The sequence below is a fragment of the Mixophyes fleayi genome, chromosome 8 (genome assembly GCF_038048845.1).
Source record: "Mixophyes fleayi isolate aMixFle1 chromosome 8, aMixFle1.hap1, whole genome shotgun sequence".
Classification (NCBI taxonomy): domain Eukaryota; kingdom Metazoa; phylum Chordata; class Amphibia; order Anura; family Limnodynastidae; genus Mixophyes; species Mixophyes fleayi.
The window spans coordinates 140029809-140045476 of record NC_134409.1 but is presented as its reverse complement, the minus strand read 5'-3'; the positions used below and the strand labels follow the sequence as shown (position 1 = coordinate 140045476).

The 15668-nt window shown below is 44.4% G+C and overlaps 1 protein-coding gene across 1 annotated transcript in view; it reads right to left on the bottom strand.

Moving 5' to 3' along the window:
* DOCK3 (dedicator of cytokinesis 3) overlaps positions 1 to 15668 on the bottom strand; it is a 175522-nt gene that overhangs the window by 26600 nt on the left and 133254 nt on the right. Inside the window, 8 exon segments of the mRNA XM_075184216.1 lie at positions 2894 to 2998; positions 4126 to 4212; positions 4925 to 5073; positions 13309 to 13402; positions 13518 to 13578; positions 14094 to 14189; positions 14581 to 14607; positions 14935 to 15020. Coding sequence (XP_075040317.1) covers positions 2894 to 2998; positions 4126 to 4212; positions 4925 to 5073; positions 13309 to 13402; positions 13518 to 13578; positions 14094 to 14189; positions 14581 to 14607; positions 14935 to 15020 — 705 coding nt within the window.

Genomic DNA, 15668 nt, shown 5'->3' with positions numbered 1-15668 from the left:
TACACACATAATGTAATAAGGGGGCAGGGGAGATACACACATAATGTAATAAGGGGGCAGGGGAGATACACACATAATGTAATAAGGGGGGCGGGGGAGATACACACATAATGTAATAAGGGGGGCAGGGGAGATACACACATAATGTAATAAGGGGGGCGGGGGAGATACACACATAATGTAATAAGGGGGCAGGGGAGATACACACATAATGTAATAAGGGGGCAGGGGAGATACACACATAATGTAATAAGGGGGGCGGGGGAGATACACACATAATGTAATAAGGGGGCAGGGGAGATACACACATAATGTAATAAGGGGGCAGGGGAGATACACACATAATGTAATAAGGGGGGCGGGGGAGATACACACATAATGTAATAAGGGGGGCAGGGGAGATACACACATAATGTAATAAGGGGGGCGGGGAGATACACACATAATGTAATAAGGGGGGCGGGGGAGATACACACATAATGTAATAAGGGGGCGGGGGAGATACACACATAATGTAATAAGGGGGGCGGGGGAGATACACACATAATGTAATAAGGGGGCAGGGGAGATACACACATAATGTAATAAGGGGGTGGGGGAGATACACACATAATGTAATAAGGGGGGCGGGGGAGATACACACATAATGTAATAAGGGGGGCGGGGAGATACACACATAATGTAATAAGGGGGCAGGGGAGATACACACATAATGTAATAAGGGGGGCGGGGGAGATACACACATAATGTAATAAGGGGGGCGGGGAGATACACACATAATGTAATAAGGGGGCAGGGGAGATACACACATAATGTAATAAGGGGGGCGGGGAGATACACACATAATGTAATAAGGGGGGCAGGGGAGATACACACATAATGTAATAAGGGGGGCGGGGAGATACACACATAATGTAATAAGGGGGGCAGGGGAGATACACACATAATGTAATAAGGGGGCGGGGGAGATACACACATAATGTAATAAGGGGGGCGGGGAGATACACACATAATGTAATAAGGGGGGCAGGGGAGATACACACATAATGTAATAAGGGGGCGGGGGAGATACACACATAATGTAATAAGGGGGGCGGGGGAGATACACACATAATGTAATAAGGGGGCAGGGGAGATACACACATAATGTAATAAGGTAGATGGGGGAGATACACACATAATGTAATAAGGGGGCAGGGGAGATACACACATAATGTAATAAGGGGGGCGGGGGAGATACACACATAATGTAATAAGGGGGCAGGGGAGATACACACATAATGTAATAAGGGGGGCGGGGGAGATACACACATAATGTAATAAGGGGGCAGGGGAGATACACACATAATGTAATAAGGGGGCAGGGGAGATACACACATAATGTAATAAGGGGGGCAGGGGAGATACACACATAATGTAATAAGGGGGGCGGGGGAGATACACACATAATGTAATAAGGGGGGCAGGGGAGATACACACATAATGTAATAAGGGGGGCGGGGGAGATACACACATAATGTAATAAGGGGGCAGGGGAGATACACACATAATGTAATAAGGGGGGCAGGGGAGATACACACATAATGTAATAAGGGGGGCGGGGGAGATACACACATAATGTAATAAGGGGGGCGGGGGAGATACACACATAATGTAATAAGGGGGGCGGGGGAGATACACACATAATGTAATAAGGGGGGCAGGGGAGATACACACATAATGTAATAAGGGGGGCGGGGGAGATACACACATAATGTAATAAGGGGGCAGGGGAGATACACACATAATGTAATAAGGGGGGCAGGGGAGATACACACATAATGTAATAAGGGGGGCAGGGGAGATACACACATAATGTAATAAGGGGGGCGGGGGAGATACACACATAATGTAATAAGGGGGCAGGGGAGATACACACATAATGTAATAAGGGGGGCGGGGGAGATACACACATAATGTAATAAGGGGGGCAGGGGAGATACACACATAATGTAATAAGGGGGGCAGGGGAGATACACACATAATGTAATAAGGGGGGCGGGGGAGATACACACATAATGTAATAAGGGGGCAGGGGAGATACACACATAATGTAATAAGGGGGGCAGGGGAGATACACACATAATGTAATAAGGGGGGCGGGGGAGATACACACATAATGTAATAAGGTAGATGGGGGAGATACACACATAATGTAATAAGGGGGCAGGGGAGATACACACATAATGTAATAAGGGGGCAGGGGAGATACACACATAATGTAATAAGGGGGGCGGGGGAGATACACACATAATGTAATAAGGGGGGCAGGGGAGATACACACATAATGTAATAAGGGGGGCAGGGGAGATACACACATAATGTAATAAGGTAGATGGGGGCGGGGGAGATACACACATAATGTAATAAGGGGGCAGGGGAGATACACACATAATGTAATAAGGGGGGCAGGGGAGATACACACATAATGTAATAAGGGGGCAGGGGAGATACACACATAATGTAATAAGGGGGCAGGGGAGATACACACATAATGTAATAAGGGGGCAGGGGAGATACACACATAATGTAATAAGGGGGCAGGGGAGATACACACATAATGTAATAAGGGGGCAGGGGAGATACACACATAATGTAATAAGGGGGGCGGGGGAGATACACACATAATGTAATAAGGGGGGCGGGGGAGATACACACATAATGTAATAAGGGGGGCGGGGGAGATACACACATAATGTAATAAGGGGGCAGGGGAGATACACACATAATGTAATAAGGGGGGCGGGGGAGATACACACATAATGTAATAAGGGGGCAGGGGAGATACACACATAATGTAATAAGGTAGATGGGGGCAGCACAGGCTCAGGAACATACAGAACGAAGCTCTTACCCTCAGGAAGAACGGAAACTTCTTCCCATAAAACCCAACTCTAAAGAACTCCGGTTCCAGTCTCTGTTGATCCATAATATGATCGTAATACGAGGCCTCCATTTTCTGCGGGAGACGAGAGAAGCACCATAAGGGGGGGGGTCAGTATACAGAACATTGATGACTGGACCCTGTGTAGATATGACGCTGACATCCCGAGTACCCTAAATTAGTAACTGTGACCCCACATGTTTATCCCTCTGTACAATCCCTGCTACTTCTTTTTTTTTTTTGGAAAGGACAGGGATGTAAAAGAGAATTAAAAAAAGTAAAATGAGCATGAAAAGATTTCTATGCTGTCCTGGGGCATCTGCCTGGTTACCACACAGTAACATATAGAGAGAGTACTGAGAGGGGAGAGAGTACCGAGTGAGAGTACAGAGTGTGGAGAGAGTACTGAGTGAGAGTACAGAGTGTGGAGAGAGTACTGAGAGGGGGGAGAGTACCGAGTGAGAGTACAGAGTGTGGAGAGAGTACTGAGAGGGGAGAGAGTACCGAGTGAGAGTACAGAGTGTGGAGAGAGTACCGAGTGAGAGTACAGAGTGTGGAGAGAGTACTGAGAGGGGGGAGAGTACCGAGTGAGAGTACAGAGTGTGGAGAGAGTACTGAGAGGGGAGAGAGTACCGAGTGAGAGTACAGAGTGTGGAGAGAGTACCGAGTGAGAGTACAGAGTGTGGAGAGAGTACTGAGAGGGGGGAGAGTACCGAGTGAGAGTACAGAGTGTGGAGAGAGTACTGAGAGGGGGGAGAGTACCGAGTGAGAGTACAGAGTGTGGAGAGAGTACTGAGAGGGGGAGAGTACAGAGTGTGGAGAGAGTAATGAGTGCGAATATAGAGAGAGTACCAAGTGTGGAGAGAGAGAGGGTAGACCGAGTACCGAGAGGGGAGAGAGTACCAAGTGAGAGTATAGAGAGTACCAAGTGAGAGTACAGAGTGTACCAAGTGAGAGTACAGAGTGTGGAGAGAGTACTGAGTGAGAGTATAGAGAGTACTGAGTGAGAGTACAGAGTGTGGAGAGAGTACAGAGTTAGTGTATAGAGAGAGTACTGAGTATGAAGACAGCAGATTGTGGAGAGAGAGTACAAGGAGCGGATAGTAATACTGAATAATAATAATAATAATAATAATAATAATGTAGCTGCTGTATAGGAGACAGTCAGTGATCGCAGAGAATAGAGGGCTCATAGGTCTCACCAATATCCAGCTGAGACTCTGATAGTCGTACAGCTTCTCATACTGAGCCGCCAGCTCCCTGCATAGAGGAATCCCGTACTCCCAGCACTGAGGATGATGCAGGAAGAGGGAGGAGAAGGAAGGGTTAATGAACACGTCTTCCACGCATGCACACGCATTTAAAGCAACAAGAAAATCTGAACCATCTCCATCTTATGCCCAGTGGTCGGTAATAACAATTAGTGCACAGTGTCCGGGTGTGCAGGAAACTTATCACACCCAGCAGATGGGGGCTAAATACACAGAGGATCAGGGAATACCCCAAACTGCTGACATGTTTCATACCTAGGAACAAACGCAAGTAACAGCTTTGCAGGTTGTGCCGACAAGTGGTGCTGTCCTTTGCTTTCACAACAATTATCTTAAAAGGGCAGTATTGTTTTTTTGAGATACCGTTTGTTAACTTATACTCTGCGATCAGTATAAGGATACGACCATTCCTGTGTGATGCACCATTAACAACAAATGTAGAAATACTTTTTAATTTTACAGCCAGCAGGTGTCACTGTTTCCACTGATCTACCTGTCAGGAAATGCTTTCCATAGACTGGAATTACAATAGTGACATCCAGTGGTTGAAAGACGGTACTGCACACCACTAAATGCATACTAAGGAGGAACAGCAGCAAAACACAAAATCAGCACCAAAAAAATCCCTGAAATCATATTTTGGTGAAAGCGAACTGTATGATACATCACATCAGCTTCATGCTCAGTGCAATGATTTTCTGGTAATATTTGGCTGTAGACTGTAGCACACCTTGCCCTTGTTGAAGTAATGGATGATTTTGCGGCTCAGACTCTCTTTCCGCTGCCACTCGCTCTGGGTGGGGTAATGGAGGAACTCCCGTAGGGAGCGATCCTCCCAATGCAGCGTTTCCCAGTACAAGAGCAGAGTAAATGCAGCTTCTGGAGAGAGAGATACAAGCGGACAATGAGAGAACTGCCATTATCTATACTAATATGTTATGTACTATTTACAGAGCTCTCGGGGGACCCAGTTTACTTTGCTCATCTTAATTCCTAAACGACATGTCAGAGACTTCTAGGGGTACTCAGGAAGTGGGGGGTACTCAGGAAGTGGGAGGTACTCTGGAAGTGGGAGGTACTCTGGAAGTGAGGGGTACTCAGGAAGTGGGGGGTACTCAGGAAGTGAGGGGTACTCAGGAAGTGGGGGGTACTCAGGAAGTGAGGGGTACTCAGGAAGTGGGAGGTACTCTGGAAGTGAGGGGTACTCAGGAAGTGAGGGGTACTCAGGAAGTGGGGGGTACTATGGAAGTGAGGGGTACTCAGGAAGTGGGGGGTACTCAGAAAGTGAGGGGGTACTCAGGAAGTGGGGGGTACTATGGAAGTGAGGGGTACTCAGGAAGTGGGGGGTACTCAGAAAGTGAGGGGGTACTCAGGAAGTGGGGGGTACTCAGGAAGTGAGGGGTACTCAGGAAGTGGGGGGTACTATGGAAGTGAGGGGTACTCAGGAAGTGGGGGGTACTCAGAAAGTGAGGGGGTACTCAGGAAGTGGGGGGTACTCAGGAAGTGAGGGGTACTCAGGAAGTGGGGGGTACTATGGAAGTGAGGGGTACTCAGGAAGTGGGGGGTACTCAGAAAGTGAGGGGGTACTCAGGAAGTGGGGGGTACTCAGGAAGTGGGGGGTACTCAGAAAGTGAGGGGGTACTCAGGAAGTGGGGGGTATTATGGAAGTGAGGGGTACTCAGGAAGTGGGGGGTACTATGGAAGTGAGGGGTACTCAGGAAGTGGGGGGTACTCAGGAAGTGAGGGGTACTCAGGAAGTGGGAGGTACTCTGGAAGTGAGGGGTACTCAGGAAGTGAGGGGTACTCAGGAAGTGGGGGGTACTATGGAAGTGAGGGGTACTCAGGAAGTGGGGGGTACTCAGAAAGTGAGGGGGTACTCAGGAAGTGGGGGGTACTCAGGAAGTGGGGGGTACTATGGAAGTGAGGGGTACTCAGGAAGTGGGGGGTACTCAGAAAGTGAGGGGGTACTCAGGAAGTGGGGGGTACTCAGGAAGTGAGGGGTACTCAGGAAGTGAGGGGTACTCAGGAAGTGGGGGGTACTCAGAAAGTGAGGGGGTACTCAGGAAGTGAGGGGGTACTCAGGAAGTGGGGGGTACTCAGAAAGTGAGGGGGTACTCAGGAAGTGGGGGATACTCAGGAAGTGGGGGGGTACTCAGAAAGTGGGGGGTATTATGGAAGTGAGGGGTACTCAGGAAGTGGGGGGTACTATGGAAGTGAGGGGTACTCAGGAAGTGGGGGGTACTCAGGAAGTGGGGGGTACTCAGGAAGTGGGGGATACTCAGGAAGTGGGGGGTACAAAGGGAGGAAAGTTGTTGTCCCCCAGGTGTCTGGAAACAGCAGCTACAGTTTCATATTATTGTGTAAGGTTTAGACCTCTAGTCACCCCCCATTGATGTTATAATATATAAACCATCCAGCTCACCTGTATAATCTTTAAATGTGTCTAGTAGTTGGTCTGTAGTTTTATCATGAAAAGTTTTTATTAAGGTTTTATAGACGCTATAAACTATACATGCATATAGGTCTCTACTGGGATCCACTTGTCTGTGTGTTATCATTTATGAATCTGTCTTGTTCAACGCCTGTAGATGCATATTATCATTTATTAATCAGGCTTGTTGCAGTCTAGTTTACCTGTATATCTCTCCGCCTGTAGCTGTGTGATATCATTATCCTGTGTACCTGTATATCTCTCCGCCTGTAGCTGTGTGATATCATTATCCTGTGTACCTGTATAGCTCTCCGCCTGTAGCTGTGTGTTATCATTATCCTGTGTACCTGTATATCTCTCTGCCTGTAGCTGTGTGTTATCATTATCCTGTGTACCTGTATATCTCTCAGGCTGTATCTGTGTGATATCATTATCCTGTGTACCTGTATAGCTCTCCGCCTGTAGCTGTGTGTTATCATTATCCTGTGTACCTGTATATCTCTCTGCCTGTAGCTGTGTGTTATCATTATCCTGTGTACCTGTATATCTCTCAGGCTGTATCTGTGTATTATCATTATCCTGTGTACCTGTATATATCTCAGGCTGTATCTGTGTATTATCATTATCCTGTGTATCTATATATCTCTCCGCCTGTATCTGTGTGATATCATTATCCTGTGTACCTGTATATCTCTCAGGCTGTATCTGTGTATTATCATTATCCTGTGTACCTATATATCTCTCCGCCTGTAGCTGTGTGATATCATTATCCTGTGTACCTGTATATCTCTCAGGCTGTATCTGTGTATTATCATTATCCTGTGTACCTATATATCTCTCCGCCTGTAGCTGTGTATTATCATTATCCTGTGTACCTGTATAGCTCTCCGCCTGTATCTGTGTGTTATCATTATCCTGTGTACCTATATATCTCTCCGCCTGTAGCTGTGTGTTATCATTATCCTGTGTACCTGTATATCTCTCTGCCTGTAGCTGTGTGTTATCATTATACTGTGTACCTGTATATCTCTCAAGCTGTATCTGTGTATTATCATTATCCTGTGTACCTATATATCTCTCCGCCTGTAGCTGTGTATTATCATTATCCTGTGTACCTGTATAGCTCTCCGCCTGTATCTGTGTGTTATCATTATCCCATGTACCTATATATCTCTCCGCCTGTAGCTGTGTGTTATCATTATCCTGTGTACCTGTATATCTCTCTGCCTGTATCTGTGTGATATCATTATCCTGTGTACCTGTATATCTCTCAGGCTGTATCTGTGTGATATCATTATCCTGTGTACCTGTATAGCTCTCCGCCTGTAGCTGTGTGTTATCATTATCCTGTGTACCTGTATATCTCTCTGCCTGTAGCTGTGTGTTATCATTATCCTGTGTACCTGTATATCTCTCAGGCTGTATCTGTGTATTATCATTATCCTGTGTACCTGTATATATCTCAGGCTGTATCTGTGTATTATCATTATCCTGTGTATCTATATATCTCTCCGCCTGTATCTGTGTGATATCATTATCCTGTGTACCTGTATATCTCTCAGGCTGTATCTGTGTATTATCATTATCCTGTGTACCTATATATCTCTCCGCCTGTAGCTGTGTGATATCATTATCCTGTGTACCTGTATATCTCTCAGGCTGTATCTGTGTATTATCATTATCCTGTGTACCTATATATCTCTCCGCCTGTAGCTGTGTATTATCATTATCCTGTGTACCTGTATAGCTCTCCGCCTGTATCTGTGTGTTATCATTATCCTGTGTACCTGTATCGCTCTCTGCCTGTATCTGTGTATTATCATTATCCTGTGTACCTGTATATCTCTCCGCCTGTATCTGTGTGTTATCATAATCCTGTGTACCTGTATAGCTCTCCACCTGTATCTGTGTATTATCATTATCCTGTGTACCTATATATCTCTCCGCCTGTATCTGTGTATTATCATTATCCTGTGTACCTGTATAGTTCTCCGCCTGTATCTGTGTATTATCATTATCCTGTGTACCTGTATATATCTCAGGCTGTATCTGTGTATTATCATTATCCTGTGTATCTATATATCTCTCCGCCTGTATCTGTGTGATATCATTATCCTGTGTACCTGTATATCTCTCCGCCTGTAGCTGTGTGATATCATTATCCTGTGTACCTGTATATCTCTCAGGCTGTATCTGTGTATTATCATTATCCTGTGTACCTATATATCTCTCCGCCTGTATCTGTGTGATATCATTATCCTGTGTACCTATATATCTCTCCGCCTGTAGCTGTGTATTATCATTATCCTGTGTACCTGTATAGCTCTCCGCCTGTAGCTGTGTGATATCATTATCCTGTGTACCTGTATATCTCTCAGGCTGTATCTGTGTATTATCATTATCCTGTGTACCTATATATCTCTCCGCCTGTAGCTGTGTGATATCATTATCCTGTGTACCTGTATATCTCTCCGCCTGTAGCTGTTTGTTATCATTATCCTGTGTACCTGTATAGTTCTCCACCTGTATCTGTGTATTATCATTATCCTGTGTACCTATATATCTCTCCGCCTGTAGCTGTGTGATATCATTATCCTGTGTACCTGTATATCTCTCAGGCTGTATCTGTGTATTATCATTATCCTGTGTACCTATATATCTCTCCGCCTGTAGCTGTGTATTATCATTATCCTGTGTACCTGTATAGCTCTCCGCCTGTATCTGTGTGTTATCATTATCCTGTGTACCTATATATCTCTCCGCCTGTAGCTGTGTATTATCATTATCCTGTGTACCTGTATAGCTCTTCGCCTGTATCTGTGTGTTATCATTATCCTGTGTACCTGTATCGCTCTCTGCCTATATCTGTGTATTATCATTATCCTGTGTACCTGTATATCTCTCCGCCTGTATCTGTGTGTTATCATAATCCTGTGTACCTGTATAGTTCTCCACCTGTATCTGTGTATTATCATTATCCTGTGTACCTATATATCTCTCCGCCTGTATCTGTGTATTATCATTATCCTGTGTACCTGTATAGTTCTCCGCCTGTATCTGTGTATTATCATTATCCTGTGTACCTGTATATATCTCAGGCTGTATCTGTGTATTATCATTATCCTGTGTATCTATATATCTCTCCGCCTGTATCTGTGTGATATCATTATCCTGTGTACCTGTATATCTCTCCGCCTGTAGCTGTGTGATATCATTATCCTGTGTACCTGTATATCTCTCAGGCTGTATCTGTGTATTATCATTATCCTGTGTACCTATATATCTCTCCGCCTGTATCTGTGTGATATCATTATCCTGTGTACCTGTATATCTATCCGCCTGTAGCTGTTTGTTATCATTAGTCTGTGTACCTGTATTGTTCTCCACCTGTATCTGTGTATTATCATTATCCTGTGTACCTATATATCTCTCCGCCTGTAGCTGTGTATTATTATTATCCTGTGTACCTGTATAGCTCTCCGCCTGTAGCTGTGTGATATCATTATCCTGTGTACCTGTATATCTCTCAGGCTGTATCTGTGTATTATCATTATCCTGTGTACCTATATATCTCTCCGCCTGTATCTGTGTGATATCATTATCCTGTGTACCTGTATATCTCTCCGCCTGTAGCTGTTTGTTATCATTATCCTGTGTACCTGTATAGTTCTCCACCTGTATCTGTGTGTTATCATTAGTCTGTGTACCTGTATCGCTCTCTGCCTGTATCTGTGTATTATCATTATCCTGTGTACCTGTATATCTCTCCGCCTGTATCTGTGTATTATCATTATCCTGTGTACCTGTATATCTCTCCGCCTGTATCTGTGTATTATCATTATCCTGTGTACCTGTATAGTTCTCCGCCTGTATCTGTGTATTATCATTATCCTGTGTACCTGTATATCTCTCCTCCTGTATCTGTGTGTTATCATTATTCTGTGTACCTGTATAACTCTCCGCCTGTATCTGTGTATTATCATTATCCTGTGTACCTGTATATCTCTCCGCCTGTATCTGTGTATTATCATTATCCTGTGTACCTGTATATCTCTCCGCCTGTATCTGTGTATTATCATTATCCTGTGTACCTGTATAGCTCTCCGCCTGTATCTGTGTATTATCATTATCCTGTGTACCTATATATCTCTCCGCCTGTAGCTGTTTGTTATCATTATCCTGTGTACCTGTATATCTCTCCGCCTGTAGCTGTGTGTTATCATTATCCTGTGTACCTGTATACCTCTCCGCCTGTATCTGTGTATTATCATTATCCTGTGTACCTATATATCTCTCCGCCTGTAGCTGTTTGTTATCATTATCCTGTGTACCTGTATATCTCTCTGCCTGTAGCTGTGTGTTATCATTATCCTGTGTACCTGTATACCTCTCCGCCTGTATCTGTGTATTATCATTATCCTGTGTACCTGTATAGCTCTCCTCCTGTATCTGTGTATTATCATTATCCTGTGTACCTGTATATCTCTCCGCCTGTAGCTGTGTGTTATCATTATCCTGTGTACCTGTATAACTCTCCGCCTGTATCTGTGTATTATCATTATCCTGTGTACCTGTATAGCTCTCCTCCTGTATCTGTGTATTATCATTATCCTGTGTACCTGTATATCTCTCCGCCTGTAGCTGTGTGTTATCATTATCCTGTGTACCTGTATAACTCTCCGCCTGTATCTGTGTATTATCATTATCCTGTGTACCTGTATAGCTCTCCTCCTGTAGCTGTGTGATATCATTATCCTGTGTACCTGTATATCTCTCCTCCTGTATCTGTGTGTTATCATTATCCTGTGTACCTGTATATCTCTCCTCCTGTATCTGTGTGTTATCATTATCCTGTGTACCTATATATCTCTCCGCCTGTAGCTGTGTGATATCATTATCCTGTGTACCTGTATAGCTCTCCGCCTGTATCTGTGTATTATCATTATCCTGTGTACCTGTATAGCTCTCCGCCTGTAGCTGTGTGATATCATTATCCTGTGTACCTGTATATCTCTCAGGCTGTATCTGTGTGTTATCATTATCCTGTGTACCTGTATAGCTCTCCTCCTGTAGCTGTGTGATATCATTATCCTGTGTACCTGTATATCTCTCCGCCTGTATCTGTGTATTATCATTATCCTGTGTACCTGTATAGCTCTCCTCCTGTATCTGTGTATTATCATTATCCTGTGTACCTGTATAACTCTCCGCCTGTAGATGTGTATTATCATTATCCTGTGTACCTGTATAGCTCTCCGCCTGTAGCTGTGTATTATCATTATCCTGTGTACCTGTATAGCTCTCCGCCTGTATCTATGTGATATCATTATCCTGTGTACCTGTATAGCTCTCCGCCTGTAGCTGTGTGATATCATTATCCTGTGTACCTGTATAGCTCTCCGCCTGTAGATGTGTATTATCATTATCCTGTGTACCTGTATACCTCTCCGCCTGTATCTGTGTATTATCATTATCCTGTGTACCTATATATCTCTCCGCCTGTAGCTGTGTGTTATCATTATCCTGTGTACCTGTATACCTCTCCGCCTGTATCTGTGTATTATCATTATCCTGTGTACCTATATATCTCTCCGCCTGTAGCTGTTTGTTATCATTATCCTGTGTACCTGTATATCTCTCCGCCTGTATCTGTGTATTATCATTATCCTGTGTACCTGTATAGCTCTCCTCCTGTATCTGTGTATTATCATTATCCTGTGTACCTGTATATCTCTCCGCCTGTAGCTGTGTGTTATCATTATCCTGTGTACCTGTATAACTCTCCGCCTGTATCTGTGTATTATCATTATCCTGTGTACCTGTATAGCTCTCCTCCTGTATCTGTGTATTATCATTATCCTGTGTACCTGTATATCTCTCCGCCTGTAGCTGTGTGTTATCATTATCCTGTGTACCTGTATAACTCTCCGCCTGTATCTGTGTATTATCATTATCCTGTGTACCTGTATAGCTCTCCTCCTGTAGCTGTGTGATATCATTATCCTGTGTACCTGTATATCTCTCCTCCTGTATCTGTGTGTTATCATTATCCTGTGTACCTGTATATCTCTCCTCCTGTATCTGTGTGTTATCATTATCCTGTGTACCTATATATCTCTCCGCCTGTAGCTGTGTGATATCATTATCCTGTGTACCTGTATAGCTCTCCGCCTGTATCTGTGTATTATCATTATCCTGTGTACCTGTATAGCTCTCCGCCTGTAGCTGTGTGATATCATTATCCTGTGTACCTGTATATCTCTCAGGCTGTATCTGTGTGTTATCATTATCCTGTGTACCTGTATAGCTCTCCTCCTGTAGCTGTGTGATATCATTATCCTGTGTACCTGTATATCTCTCCGCCTGTATCTGTGTATTATCATTATCCTGTGTACCTGTATAGCTCTCCTCCTGTATCTGTGTATTATCATTATCCTGTGTACCTGTATAACTCTCCGCCTGTAGATGTGTATTATCATTATCCTGTGTACCTGTATAGCTCTCCGCCTGTAGCTGTGTATTATCATTATCCTGTGTACCTGTATAGCTCTCCGCCTGTATCTATGTGATATCATTATCCTGTGTACCTGTATAGCTCTCCGCCTGTATCTATGTGATATCATTATCCTGTGTACCTGTATAGCTCTCCGCCTGTAGCTGTGTGATATCATTATCCTGTGTACCTGTATAGCTCTCCGCCTGTAGATGTAAGTCACAGAGCTTATGAATGTATCTGATGTACATTTCTTCCTTATTTATTTCGGATTTGTAGAAGTTCTGTGAAGATACAAAAGAACAGAAATTTGTATTTAAAATTTCCTCACAAACAGTCATAAGGATAAACCCTGACATTGGTTGTTACAGATATAGAAGTGTTGTCCTTACTGCTCACCATCAGATTCACCGTACAGCCGACCTTCTTATTTTCTGTTTCTTCACCTTTCATACAGTCCCTGAAATACAATATATTATCGACATTCAGTGTATCTGTACGGCACCGTATATATTACTGACTTCACGCTACCATCTTCCCATCACCTCGTTACTTAACTATAAACCTTAAGTGGGCGTTGGGCGGAGGAAACCCCCGTTACATCCAGATTAGGGGGCAATTATCCCCAGTATCTGGGAGTAGGAATAGATCTATAGTGAGACTTATAGGTGGTTTGGCCCAAACTCTGGTAGGATGTTTACAACGTCCCTGCGGCTCCTGTAGCCAAGATGCAGACTGTGCCGGGAAGATGGAAGAGCAGATCGGGGGTCTGTGTGTATTAAGTATGCGCCAGTCTCATTGTGTTAATGTGATTACTGATATTTACATGAGAAAAGGGGAAAAACTTATGTAGAATGTAGAACTAGTCTAGGTTCAAAAAATAGTATACACACAGCGCAAAAGCGTTTTAAAGCGCAAAATGAGGCGCAGATTTCGTCAATGACCCCAATGATCAGGTCACGGTCAGTCTCATACCTGTAGTCCAGCAGTCTCTCCATGAGACGCGTCACTGAGGTCACAAACGACGCTCCCGGCTCTCTCCAGGTCTCCTGCTCGATCTTCTCCAGCAAGCTGAGGGCACAAGTGACAGAATAATACGGACGTGACTCCTAAACCACAAACCTGAGACAAGGACAACATCTAAAATACAGGGCCGAGTAAGGGACAAGAAGAGACGTACGACAGGAAGAACACGAGGAAGAGACAGACAGAGAGCGTCATTTATAGACCACACACAGAGAGACCCCGGGAGATACATAATAACATCATACACACAGGTTAGACATATATATAAGTTTATACAGACAGCTAAAGCCGGGTACAGACATAGGTGGAATAACAGCTGGGGGTCCGGTATACCTCCACAGAACGGGATATATATACATGCATGTATCCATGTACACACCACACACTATAGACATGCAGTAACACGCTGTATATAATATACCATGACCTCTCTTACCTCGGGTACGGACCAAACAGCTGAGAGCTGTAGCGGCAGCGAGGGTGGGGTACAAATACAGATATATCACATCTCTGTCAGTACACTGCACCCCCCTTATACCACGTAACACTACTCTGTGACTGCAGCTACCACATGACACCAGGCTTTACTAAGCCCAACTATCTTCTAACCTGTACCCACTACTGTGGAACTACAAGGCCCAGCACACCCTACCGGTTTCACAACAGCTTAAGAGCCACACATTGCCTAAGGCCAGCTTAGCTGTATACCCTCTATCTACTTTAACTACCCCCCCCCAACTACAGACATTTATCCCTCTTTATATTAGTAGTGGAGAAAGTTGGGACTCACAGGAGGCTGAAGAGCTCTCGATAGTTTTCATCTCCTTTCCCCTCGGAGACCAAAGTGTCCAGTTTATCGATCAGCTCGGCCTCCACCTGAGGAGACACAAGTGTGTGAGAGACACCGCACAACACAACGCAACAATACAGCGCACAACAGTTACACTCCAACATATAAATCATCTGATCGTTGTAGAAGCAGCTGCAGCATTATCTGGTTGTTATACAAAGTGTGTGAGGCTGGATCAGCAGTAACATCTCTCATGCGTTCATTATCTACAATACAGGCATGCTGGCACTTGTTGTTCTACAACAACTAGAGATGCACAGGCCGGCTACCACTGATATAGCTTTCTCCTCTCTGGCAGGGTATGATGGGACTTGTAGTTCCACAATAACTAGAGAGCCACAAGCTACCTCTCATACGGTTAGTGAGTCCCTGGCTGGAGGGATGTGCTGGGACTTCTAGTTCCACATCAACTTGTGGGCTACAGGTTGCTCATACCTGCTATACAACATGATCTTATCATTGTGATTAATAACAGCTCCTTACTCTGATTGTATATAAACATTAGTCATAGCTAAGACAAACTTTGCTGTAGAATAAAAGAACATTTCTTTCATCCCTGAGAGGCAGTAACTTGGCATGTGAGACAAGCTCTCACAGAAATATGACACTGTTTAGTGGGCAACTTGATGAAGTGATTAACGAGAGCTTTTCTGACATTTTAGAAAAGATAACTG